Source organism: Erinaceus europaeus, chromosome 13 (assembly GCF_950295315.1).
Source record: "Erinaceus europaeus chromosome 13, mEriEur2.1, whole genome shotgun sequence".
Classification (NCBI taxonomy): domain Eukaryota; kingdom Metazoa; phylum Chordata; class Mammalia; order Eulipotyphla; family Erinaceidae; genus Erinaceus; species Erinaceus europaeus.
The window spans coordinates 22,397,041-22,410,336 of record NC_080174.1 but is presented as its reverse complement, the minus strand read 5'-3'; the positions used below and the strand labels follow the sequence as shown (position 1 = coordinate 22,410,336).

At 42.1% G+C, this 13,296-nt stretch overlaps 1 protein-coding gene across 1 annotated transcript in view; it reads right to left on the bottom strand.

Annotated features, from left to right (window-relative positions):
* The window catches only part of SH3BGRL2 (SH3 domain binding glutamate rich protein like 2), a 228,691-nt gene extending 217,534 nt beyond the window's left edge, over positions 1-11,157 (bottom strand). Inside the window, exon 1 of the mRNA XM_060205424.1 lies at positions 10,908-11,157. Coding sequence (XP_060061407.1) covers positions 10,908-10,952 — 45 coding nt within the window. The 5' untranslated portion in view covers positions 10,953-11,157. The remainder of the gene's footprint in view (positions 1-10,907) is intronic.
* Positions 11,158-13,296: the final 2,139 nt, after the last annotated feature.

The following is a 13,296-nucleotide window of genomic DNA, read 5'->3' as shown; positions in this document are numbered from 1 at the left end:
AAGTGGCCAATTTCCACTCAAAAGAACAGGGCTATTGAATGGAATTAATAAAGCAGAGGAGCAGCAAGCGTCAGTCCACAGAGGCATGTCATGAATGAAGACAGCCAGATTCCCACTCCCTGTGCAACCCACAGAAGGAAAACAAACTCCAAAGCTCCGTTGGTTGTGTTGCTGTGGAGTTCCATCCGCAGCAGTAGCTGCTGACTTTCATTAGATTTGCATTCACTAAATAACCACTGAGCTGAGTTGACAATTGTGTCAACAAATCAGGCTTATCTCTTTCTCTGAATCCTCCATTCTGAGTCTACTAGATCCCAGAGGACAAAAAGCCATTTCCAGACCTGGAGATTTCCATTACCAGCAGTAGGAAATGGAAAATGCATCCTAGAGTACTCACAACATTTTGCTCTCAGTCATACCCAGCAATCCATTTCCTCCTTTGTTGGGTGCTCTGAAGCAGTGTTGGCAGAGAGCCCACAAAGATCCCACTGGGAGGCAGACACACCCTCATCTGCACTCTTCCTTGCCCTTGTACTTTCAGGTGTTGGGCCCAGTGGGCTTCTGCTAGGTTCTGAGGCAGCCCAAAGAATCAGATTCCCTCAGGAATGAATCATTCAATCATAAAACCAGATCTAGGGGACCAGGAAATCATTCCAGAGTCTCTGAAGGGGGAGTGTGGGACAGCACAAATTGGAAAGTATCTGAGTTAACTGTGGTGGTTATCCTTGGGCCAAAGAACTTTGGTGGTGGGTGTGGTGTGGAACGATTCCCCTATAATCTTATAATCTTGTAAACCAGTATTAAATCACTAATGAAAAAATAGAAAAACAAGTAAAAATTTCTGAGTTCAGAAGGGGGGAGTAAGAGAGTCATCTGTCTATGAGTTCGGGTTTCTTTTATACTTTATATTTATTTTTTAATATTTATTTATTCCCCCTTGTTTTTTATTGTTGTTGTAGTTATTATTGTGACTGTTATTGGTGTCGTCGTTGTTGTTGGATAAGACAGAGAGAAATGGAGAAAGGAGGGGAAGACAAAGAGGGGGAGAGAAAGACACCTGCAGACTTGCTTCACCTCCTGTGAAGCAACTCCCCTGCAGGTGGGGAGCAAGCCGGGGACTGGAACCAGGATATTTATTCCAGTCCTTGCACTTTGGGTCACGTGGACTTAACCCGCTGCGCTACCGCCCGACCCCTGTTGAGTTCAGTTTTTAGTTTTACTAAAAAGCTGTCTTTCCTCTGAAAGGAAAAACCTGAGTGTTTTTCTGTAGGTTGGTAAGTGAAGGAGGAGGACGTGGAGAAGGAAAATAGGAAAGAAACAACACTAACTTTAAATGAACATAATCCAGTTCCTGATAAACTGAGATAGGGAGGACACTGTCTAAACTCCAGTGGAAACTGGCTTTCACTCTCCAGTCCCTCACTTCTCTTAGTCTGGGTCTCCTCCCTCCCCCCAAACAGGAGCAACCGAGCAATGGTTGGTAATATATTCATTATTATTAGTTTAAAAGCCATTAAACACATCTGGTGACATGATTTCTTAAAATACTTTATTTATTTATTAATGAGAGGGATAGGAGAGAGAGAACCAGACATCCCTCTGGTACGTGTGCTGCTGGGGTTTGAAATAGGGACCTATGCTTGAGAGTCCAACACTTTATCCATTGTGCCACCTCCCAGACCACGACGTGTTTTAAGTTATAATTAGAAAGAGGACAAAAAAAAGATAATTATGCATCATCAGAAGTGGATAAATTTCCTTATACGCTAATAAGCATTTGTCACATCAAAGTTAAAAATTGGGGCCAGGCGGTGGCACACCTGGTTAAGTGCACATACTACAGTGCACAAGGACCCGGGTTCAAGCCACCTGCAGGGGGAAAGCTTCATGAGTGGTGAAGCAGTGCTGTGGTGTCTCTGTCTCTTTCCCTCTTTCCCAATTTCTCTCAGTCTCTATCCAATAATAAATAAATAAGTAAAAAAAAAAGTTAAAAATCAATTTTCACTAAAATCTGTAACTAGGAAAACAAAGAGCTTTTCCCTGCCCCCACCCCCTCCCCAAAATGGTTAAACAGTGTAAAACTAATCATGGAAAAATAATGAAATTGGGAATGTGATTTTAGTCAGAAAAACACAAGTTCCTAACCCTGTAGCTAAAATAAAATTAACAATATTCAAAACCTTCTGAAACTTAAAATGTCTCCTAAGTTTAGAATGTAGAGGGTAACTTTTTAAAACTGATATTGACCCGCTGAATAATTTCCTGATCCTGTTTTTAAATCTGCATTTTAAGATAAGGTATTTTAAACTTTCATATAGAATGACCAGCAAACACATTAATTTTATTTTAATTTGGTATGCATGTATGTCTAGGAGAGAAAGAGAACCACAATATCACTGTGCAATATCACATGCAATGCCAGGAATTAAACTCAGGACCTCAGGCTTGAGAGCCCAACACTTTATCACTGCACCACCACCTGGTCCACAGACATATTTTTTAGATGATTTTATTCATAATTTAATAATGGTTTTATACTGTGTCCACTACCAAACTTCTGTGCCTCTTCCTAATAACCACTGTAGTTTTCACAAAGTCTTTGTCGTTGTTGCTATCAAGTTCATTTACTTCAATCCTCTATATTCCACAGATGAGTAAAACTATCTGACACTTTGACATGTAATTTTTTTTTTATTTTTTAAGTGAAGCAGTCACTTATATAGACTTCTGGTCTGAGGAGATGGTAGAGCATAGTGGTAGTGTACCAGATTTGCATAAGAGAAACTCTAAAGGCCCCGGGTTCAATCCTGAGCACCTCCTCATGCCAGAGCTGAGAAGTGCTATGGTATCTCTCTTCCATTCAAAAACAAATACATCTGAAAAGAACATTTAAAGCCAGTTTAAAGTTTTAGTCTTTTATTCTGTCACCCATTTCTCATTCTACTGGGGGAAAGAAAAAAATCACTCCAGAATTTTTTTTTTAATAAATTAAACATAAGAGATCTAAATGGGGAATAGGAGCCAGGTGCTGGCAAAGCTAATTGAGTGCACATGTTATCATGCGCAAGGACCCAAGTTCAAGCCCCTGGCCCCCACCTGCAAAGGGAAAATTTCACAAGCAATGAAGAAGGGCTGCAGGTGTCTCCCTTTTTTTTCCTATCTTCCCTCCCCTCACAGTTTCTCTCTTTCCTACGGAGCAAAAATGAAGGAAGGGAGGGAGGGAGGAAGGGAGGAAAAAAATGGCTGCCAGGAGCAGTGGACTTAACCCTGGTGACAATAAAAGAAAAATAAATAATTAAATAAAATCTAAATAGAATACAGTTTTAGAGTTAATACCTGACACTCCTTTCTACGGAACTGATCTTATTTTCACAATGATTCTCTTCCTTTTCTGTTTTTGATTAAAAACTCAATAGCACCAAAAGCAAAACAAAGTAACAGCAACCAAGACCCCAAGTAGCATACTTTCTTCCACTGTGGAAACCACCTTATTCTTAGCATTATAAATATTTGCCCAGATTTTGTCTCTCCAAAATGTTTATTGAAAGAGCCCTTATGCAAATAGATTAAAAAGTCCCTGATTTCATAAGGGAGTTCACGTCCTTGACTGTATTTGTAATTACCAACTGGAAATATCATAGTGGGACTTTTAAAATATTAAATATGGTCATTATTAAAAACAAACTAGGTAAACTGAGGTGAGGCCCATTCAGGATATTAATAAGCTAGTAAGAAACCTTATACAGTGACTGCAACTGCATATATTCCATATCTAGCTCTTAATATTCAAAAATATCTGCCCATTGTCTTGTCAATTAAGTGGAGGGAAATTCCATCAACATCTTTGTATCTTCACTCGCATCTTGAATGCTGTTATGAGGTGAATCGTGCTCCTCTCAAATATGTTTATGTCCTAACCCTCCCCACCCCCTACCCTCAACTATGAATGTGACCTTCTGTAGAAAACAGGGTCTCTGCAGATAATCAAATTAAGATGAGGTCATTAGGGAGAGCTCTAAGTCAGTATGACTGTGTCTTTATGCGAAGGGGAAGTCTGGATACAGAGATATACACACACTCAAGGAGAAGCCGTGTGAACACAGAGGCAGAGATTCGGGCTGGTACATCCACAGGCCAAGGAACGCCAAGACTAGAGCAAAGTCTCAGAAGCTTGGGGAGAGGCATGGGATGGTCTTCCCTCATGATCTTCACAAAGAAGTGACCCTGCTGACACCTCCTGACTTCCAGCTTCTAGAACATGAGATAAATTTCTGTTGTTAACGTTCCCCCACTCCATTCTTAGTACTTCGTTAATGACACCCCTTGGGAAGATAATATACATGCCTTCCCCAAATGGGCCTTCATTTAGAACCAAAGTTTTGTCCTTGTACTCCAAATTACTCTTGTTGCTCTGAACATTCCTACCCACCTCCACCCCTACCCCTGCCACTTCCTGGACCATACTCTGCCCCGTCATAACTTTCTCTTCAGAATGATTAGTTGTCAGTGAAGCAGAGGCATGTTGGATGAGACAATTCTATTTTGCTTTTTTTTTTTTTTTTAATAGAGACAGAGAGAAATTGAGAGGGGCAGGAGAAGACAGAAGACACCTGCAGCACTGTTTCACCTCTCGTGAAACTTATCCCTGCAGGTTGATGACCCGAGCTTGAACCTGGGTCCTTGCGTATGTGTGCTACCAGGTGTACCATGGCCTAGCCCCAAGTCGAACAATATTTAAGGGAGTATGTGCTACATTCTGGAAGAAGCTGAACATCCTGGCGGCCGTTCTATTTTTTTGTTTGTTTTTCATTTTATTGGCTAGGACAGAGAGATATTAAGAGAGGAGGGGAGGTGGAGAGGGAGAAAGACACCTGCAGACCCGCTTTATCGCTCATGAAGCAACCCCCTGCAGGTGGAGAGGAGGGGCACAAACCTAGATCTTGAGCTGGTCCTGGTGCTTTGTACTATGAGCGCTTAATAGGGTGCGCCATCACCTGGCCCTCACACCAAGAGTTTGTCTCAGAGTCAGACCCTCTATTACAAATGATCTTAATCACATCCTGTAACTCCTTTCTCTCCGCCTGTAAAATGGAAATAGGTAACTGCATTGCCATGTAACTGACTCTATGGGTTCAGTCCCTAAACCGTCCAGGCCCATTCTCTTTGCTCCTTTTCTTCTGGTATTAGAATCAAGGAGGAATTCATGGGCAGTCTTGTTTTACACAGGCATAACTGATTTTAGCTCAGTTCTGTTTCTATGTGTTTCCATTCCCTACCACCACCTGAAAACATCGTTGTGGCCTAGGTAAAGTGCTATGTTTTCCAACTTACTTCTAATATTTCTATGCATCTCTTGCTGTCAGAGAAAGTCCCTCTCCAGCACTCACAGATATACTCTTGTCTAGCTCATTCAGCAGGCCCACACAAACAAAATATCTCCCAGGCCAGCATCAATCATTCATTGTATTTGAGTAAGTGGCTGGCATCCCAAGTCTTTACACAATAGAGAATTAGCACTGATTTGTACTACCAAAGCAATCTTTGTTCTCTTGACCATCTCATACACACACACACACACACACACACACGCACGCACGCACACACGCACACCCAACACCTAGTAGCATCTGTTACTGTTCTAACATGGAGCCTGACTGAGCCTGATTGGTGGTTGTATGAATGTGTGCACGGATGAGTTTATGAACACAAGAAGTCAGGAAATCTGGTTCCATTTAGCCCATAGCTCATCAATGACTGATGTGGGGGGACGGCCTTGACTCAGGGTAGTAACTGTACCCCCTCTTGCTCCCCTCTTGGTCACTCTCCCTCTTTCTTGCCCCCCAAATTTCCTTCTTTGTGAATTTAGGAGGTTGGGTGTCACTATAAATACCTTTTTAGGTGTCCTTTCATTCCAGCTCTAGCGACTGGAATGAGAGATTTTTTTTTTAATTTCTTTTTCTAAAAATATTTATTTATTCCCTTTTGTTGCCCTTGTTGTTTTATTGTTGTAGTTATTATTGATGTTGTCGTTGTTAGATAGGACAGAGAGAAATGGAGAGGGGAGGGGAAGACAGAGAGGAGGAGAGAAAGATAGATACCAGCAGACCTGCTTCACCGCTTGTGAAGCGATTCCCCTACAGGTGGGGAGCTGGGAGCTCAAACCAGATCCTTAATGCCAGTCCTTGCACCTTGTACCACATGCGCTTAACCCTCTGTGCTACCGCCTGACTCCCAGAATGAGAGATTTTATTCCCCTTTTGAGATCTCTCATGAAGGTAAGAAGAGGATGAAAATAGTACTGCAGTCATGTACGAAAGGTCCCTCTGTCGGACAGCACTTCATTCCTGGGGCCAAAAGGCTCCAGGCAATGTGCAGTCTGTAAACACTAAATATGACACTAATATTCTGAGCAATAAGGAGTTTATTTGGAGTTCACTTCAGGGGATGACTTAAGAATCTACCCAGTTCTCAAAAAAAAAAAAAAAAAAAGGTCCTTCAGGACTTTTGCTGCCATCCTGAACAAGGTAGGCTCATACACTCTCCCCTAGGCTCCAAATCTAACTCAATCCCCCTCTCTGCCATCTGCCTAAGGCTCCCACATGCATATTTTATGATTTCTGGCACATTTCCTTCCTTATCTGACATCCTGCAACGCATCCTTCTGCTGCCTATGTTATTGTCTATCTCTGGTAAGAAATGTTCCTCAAAGAGGCATTGTGTCCTTGGACTGTGCTTTATTACTGCAGGTTTTACTTATCTTATCTCCCTACCTGGTCCCTGAATTCTGAGAGGACAGAGACCACACCCTCTATCCCCTTGCAGTACTACACTGAGACCAAAGACAAAGCTGGGCCAGCAGCCTGACCCTCAGAAAATACTTGTTGAACTAGTAAAATAATAATGAGGAATAATAATAATAATAATAATAATGAGGAAATGGACTGCTTTCAATACCCTTACATGTAAAAGGTATAGTAACATATTTCCTGAATACAGTCACCAAGACCTTTCCTTTGCAATGGATAGCCAGAATACTTTGAATTTGAAAATGACAAGCCGCGAGGTAGCTTGCCTGATTGAGTGCAAGTGTTATCATATGCAAGGACCCAGGTTAAACCATCTCTTCCATCTGTGGTGGAACAGTGTTGCAGGCATCTCTCTATCTCTCTCACTCTCTACCTCTCTTGCTCTCACTTCTATTTAAAAATAAATGGGAAAAAATGAAAAAGAAAGAAAGAAAAAGTGGGGAAAAAATTACTGCAGTTCAGTGAAACTGTGCAGACACCTAGCCCCAGTGGTAAATAGTAATTATTGTTACTGTTGTTATTATTATTATTATTTGAAAATGGCAATTTTTTTAGTATACTATATTCCTGGATCTGACCTAAAATTTCTTTATCTGATATGAATGACTGATATTATCAGGTGCATAAGCAGCCTGATTTTCAGGCACTCATAACATAATAATAAGGCATCACTTTTGCTTCCTAGTAAGATACTTCAACTGCAAGTAGGGAGGATAAAAAGGGCATGGTATAAGGATTTTCTCTACATATACTGTTTGTTTAAATCTATAACTGACCCAGTCAGAGCATCTTTCTAGAAATTCCTGGGATTTAGGGAATTAGATGTAGTCTAATTATAATCACAGCCTTTTCCTGAGGGCTTAATAAATGTCAACTTAAACCAAACGGACTCGGGAATGAAATGATTTGTCCTCCGATGCAGCTACTGGTCAGGATTGGTCACTAAATAAAACAGTGTCAATAGCTATTGCTAGAGAGACAACATAATTACTGTTACATTAATGGCTAAATACAGCTTAACGCTGCTCTATGCCCCGCTGACCTGTCCATCCCACTGACTGACCTAAACAACTTCTCTGAGATCTATATTTCATGAGGATATTTAACTTACTCTGCAGTCCATTCTGGCAATTGTGGTGCTGGTAGCAAACCCAGAGCTTTAAGCATACAAGTGCTGAACTCAATCTGCTGAGAAACCTCCCAAGCAAGCTGCTCTAAAAGATTTTTGTTCTCTTTCAGGCTCCAGATACTGAGAAACAGGTGAATAAGAAGAATATGTAGCAATGACACTTTCCTCTGTGTGGTGGGGGCTGAGCTCAGATAATTTCTTAGATAATTTCTTACCTCTCAGAAATCATGATCCTTGCAAGTAAGTAGAAACTTGACATCGCCCAAAATATCAATGCTATATTATTACTGAAATATCAAATCATCCCAAAACAATGTACTGACATAGCAGTTAGTAAATATTAAAACTGGGAGCCTCAAGGACTGAGAATTGCCCAAGACATAGAACTTCAGGTCTTCCAACAGAAGACTATTAAAATAGACAGCACATATGGACTATACACACAGTAGAACTAAGAACAGAATACATACTATCAGGAAGGGCAGGAAAGTGGAAAAGAATAAAGTCATGGGAGTCGGGCGGTAGCGCAGCGTGTCAAGTGCATGGGCACAAAGCGCAGGAATGGGCGAAGGATCCTGGTTTGAGGCCCCAGCTCCCCACCTGCAGGGAAGTCGCTTCACAGGAGGTGAAGCAGGTCTGCAGGTGTCTATCTTTCTCTCCTCCTCTGTCTTCCCCTCCTCTCTCCATTTCTCTCTGTCCTACCCAACAACGAAGACCACAACAATAATAACTACAACAATAAAACAACAAGGGCAACAAAAAGGGAATAAATAAATAAATATTTTTAAAAGGTTAATAAATATTAAAAATAATTATTTAAAAAAAGAATAAAGTCATAACATTTACTTTAAAGTAAGTTTTGTTGCTGACAGTGTTAAAGAAGTTGTTACAACTTTCTCCACATTTAGTAAGTTGAGGAAACCAAAGCCTTTTAAAGCTAGTGTTCAATTCCAAATTATTAAATACAATTGTTTATGCAAGAGAAAACCTGGCAAAGGCTTTATACCCAAGCTGGTGCCACTAGGAAGAACCCAGATTAAAATGTAGCTCTCTAGCCTCCAGGAACAGTGGATTCATGGTACAGGCACTGAGCCCCAACAATATTTTGGAGGCAAAAATAAAAATTAAAATATAATAATAAACCATAGGTCTCTTCAACAACAGCCTTATAAATCAACAACTCCCTAATAAAAACATCTTTAAAAAAGAAAAACAAAGAAAAGTCTCAACTCCAGCTTTGTGTGAATAATACATAACAATAAATTTAAAAATCAAAAAAGGACAGAGCAGTAGGTAATATGTACTTGTCAAAGGAATTAAGCAAACACAAGTGCAGGGCTCCAGAACTATCTTGATATAAGACCTACTGGCAGGGCAAGCCACGTAATTTACCTCAAGTTTTGACTTTGACTTCCAAGTACTAGAAAAGCATCCCCTCCACAATCAATACAAGGCAACTGAAACAATTACTGAATCATAGAATTTGACCGTGGAGTCAAAAGCTTGTTGCATTCTTAAGTTTTCAAACACAAAGTATAGCTTCAATGAAGAAATCTATCAAATCCAGGTATGACTAAGCAACCACAAACAACTAGAAACACCAAAACTGTCAGCAGTCTGCGGACCAGGGAAAGCACACATACATAGATAAATCAGTTTCCCGTCTTTTGCTCCTAATGCAGGGTTTTAACTTTTTCTACAGTATTTCTGGTTTTTTTAATAGAAAGTTTTCATCGTTGATAAGGATTTGCAAACAATATTTTATCTCATCCTCCATCTCACCCACTTCAGGTATAAATTTGTGGACAAGCTGGTTGAACTGCTGGTCATGCAACTGGCAGGACCAAACTTTGAGCAACCAGTGCTGCATCTTGTGGCATACCAGATTACGCCTCCCACCAAAGAGTCTCTTAAATCTATAGTTTAACTATTATGTTAAAAAAAAAAACACAATTTCTGGGAAATTTTATGCACGTACAAACTATCGTATTTACTGTCGAATGTAAAACATTAATTGCCCAATAAAGAAATTAAAAAAAAAAGAAACCATAACTTAAGAACCATGTAAAGCACACACTGTTATATGCCTTAATCAGTGAACTGCGTAATACACTGCTGGGTTTCTCCTTAAACTTTGACACTTCTAGCCATTTAACCCTTCTTTCTAAAAAGAAAAAGAAAGTCTGTTAAAAAACAAATCCAAAAACATTGTTCAAACAAAACACCTTAAAATGTTATATGGACTACAAGCTTATAGATCTATCCTCAAGATGAAACTGCCCACAACAGCATTACAGGAGGAAAGAAACCAACAAGTACATAATTTACACTAAGATGTAAAAATATGTATAGCACGCTAAAAAAAAAAAAAAAGGAAACGATGTCAAACAACAACAACAATAATAATAATAAACCTGGTACGACCGGACTAATGGGTTGACTGTTCTCCCTGCACAGGTAAAGCACTAATGAAACGTACTTGGTGGTGGGACAGGCTGGGTGGAAGACTGCAAAACCCACATAAACTTGTCTCAACCAGGAGCTAGGATAGCAAAGCAAGCAGTGGAAAAGCTTCAGTACAAAATATAACCAGGCTGAATGAATGTCCCAAAACGGAAGAAACTACACTTAAAAATAAATAAATAAATAACCCGGGACCTCCGAGATTCTTGAATCACCCCTTCCCCAAATTCCGGAGCCAGGGCTTCCTGCCCCGCGGACTCCATCTTCCCGGGCGCCGCCTCCCTCCTCCCTCGCACCCGGCGGGAGGCAGGTGAGCCCGAGGCGCCCGCAGCGGCACGCGCGGCTCCCTCGCATTGTTGTCCCGGGCCGACGGGTCACCTGCCCCGCGCGGGCTTCTGCGCTCCGATGCCCCGCGCGCCGGGACGAGCGCCCCGCGCCTGCTGCACGCCGCGGGCCCCCCGCTCCTGCAGACCCCGACCCGCCGGCTGCCGGTCCCCCGCCGAGCTCACCGCCACGAAGCCAGAGGAGGAGGCGATGAACACGCGGATGACCATCCTCTCGCAGCGCCGGGACAGACCGTCTGCCCCTGTTGGCTCCCGTATGGCGCTGCCGTGCAATTTCAACTCGAGTGAGTACCGCCGGGGGTAGAGCGCTCGCGTCCGGAAAGATCTCGGGGATCTGACTCCCTCCCGCCCAACCCGCAGATAGAATCTCAGCGCCACCGGCTGCGGGCTGCCACTGAGCTGGTGGGGGGGGGGGGAGGGGGAGGGAGGAGGAGGCCGCGGGGCGTGATGGGAGTTGTAGTTTCGGCCGTCCTGGAGTATCTGATGGACTGAGACCCTTTCAATTAGCCTCGGTTTAACTGCGGATGGGTCTCTGTGTAAGGGGTGGAGGAGAGAAGGGGGTGAGGAGTGTCGCCCCGCTGCGAGCGCGGATAAAATAAAGTTAGGCAAAAGGGTTGGGTTGGATGCTGTGGTTTGCTGGCTGGAGCATCTAGAAATGCCAACATCACTGCCTGCCCGGCGCACCCGGGATCCGCAGCGCACCACCAGATGGGGTGCACAGGTTCTCGGGAGGCGGCGGTGAAGAAGGCTGCGGGGCTGGCGAGCCTCTGTTGTCCCAGTGGCTATGGAGACTGCAGGAGGGTGATTCTTTTAGGTACAGGAGACGGGTCTCTCTCTCCCTCCCTTTCCCCCCCCCCATTCCTCCCTCCAAGAAACCGAGCTGAGAGTGCAACCGATATATTTTTTTTCCTTTGCAAAACTGTAATGTGATTGTAGTAGGAAACACACACATCAAACGAAATTAGAATCCTTCTATCAACCTTGAAAATCTGAGCTCCACCCATACCCCACCACCCCACCCCCGCTACTCTACACAAAGGCTTCGTCTCTGTAAAACCTAATATTAATGGTTGAGCCAGACTGGTGCCTTTTTCAGACCCGCTGCACATTCCAGAGCAGTCTCCCAGGAGGATGCTGTTAAATAAAAAAACCTTTATTTGGTCGCTAATTGTTTAGAAATAGTTCTTTAGCAAATGTATGCTATTTGACAAAAGCACAAGCTTCTCGCCATTTCGTGGAAATGAACCAATTTTCTCAACAGCACTGTATTTACTTTCTTCCTTTCAGCAGGGGAGTTTGGCAGAGCTCTGGGAACAATGTTAATTAATATTTCTAGAACGAAAGACATTGGGTGATATAGTTTCTGAGTCTTGGTAAACTTCTTACACATGTGTTAACCATTTTGGAGCATTTTTAGAACAATTTTGAATTTTTAAAGTTTCTGACCTTTCCTACTGTTTATCTGAAAGTCATTTCTGTGATACTTCTTTTTAATTTATTACAGAGCAAAAGATACAGTTCTAATGGAAGTTTTTTTTTAAGTTTTTAGTATTCAATGATTTAAAATGTTTTTTCTAATATCTACAAGTATGATTTAATCTTTAATGTTTAATGTAGAAGCCAATGTTTATAAAGTATGAAATAACTGACTTCAAAGTATTTTACACATTTCCTGTATAAATGCAAGTCTTTATGAATGTCTGTGTTTTCAGTGGGGGGGAAATAGCTCAACTGGTAGAATGTGGGATTTGCACACCTGACACTTTCAGTTCAGTCCCTGGTGCTGAATGTACAGAAGTGGTGCTCTGACCTCTGGGGCCATGGAACCTCTCTGTAGGTAGATAAATAGATGATTTATCATACATACATGATAGCAATAATATGAAACAAAATCATTGTTAAGTGAGCATTTTTAAAGTTTGCAATTATTCAGCTAGGACTATATAGTTAAACTCAACTATAGGCACTAAAGTGATGAAAAGTTGAGTAAGTCTTTTCCAAAGCCAGCAAAACACTTATTTTCTGCAAAAGAAGGGTGGGTATAGAAATAGCAACCAAACAAGACACACTGTACCAAAAGACTGTTGTGTGGATATAAAGAAAAGAGGGAGAGGGGGCCGGGCAGTAGCACAGCAGGTTCAGTGCACCTAGCACAAAGACCAGAGTAAGCGTAAGGATCCCAGTTCAAACCCCCAGCTCCCCACCTGCAGGGGAGTTTCACATGTGGTGAAGCAGGTCTGCAGATATATGTATATGTGTGTGTGTGTGTGTGTATATATATATAACATTGACAAAACCATAGGATAAGAGGGGTACAGGATTCTATATCCCCTCCCCTGATAGCTTTCCTATTTTTTAATCCTCTGGGCGTATGGACCCAAGGTCATTGTGGGATGCAGAAGGTGAAAGGTCTGTCTTCTGTAATTGCTTCCACGCTGAACATGGGCCTTGACAGGTTGATTCATACTCCCAGTCTTGCAGGTGTCTATCTTTCTCTTCCCCTCTCTGTCTTCCTCTCCTCTCTCGATTTCTCTGTCCTATCCAGCAACAATAG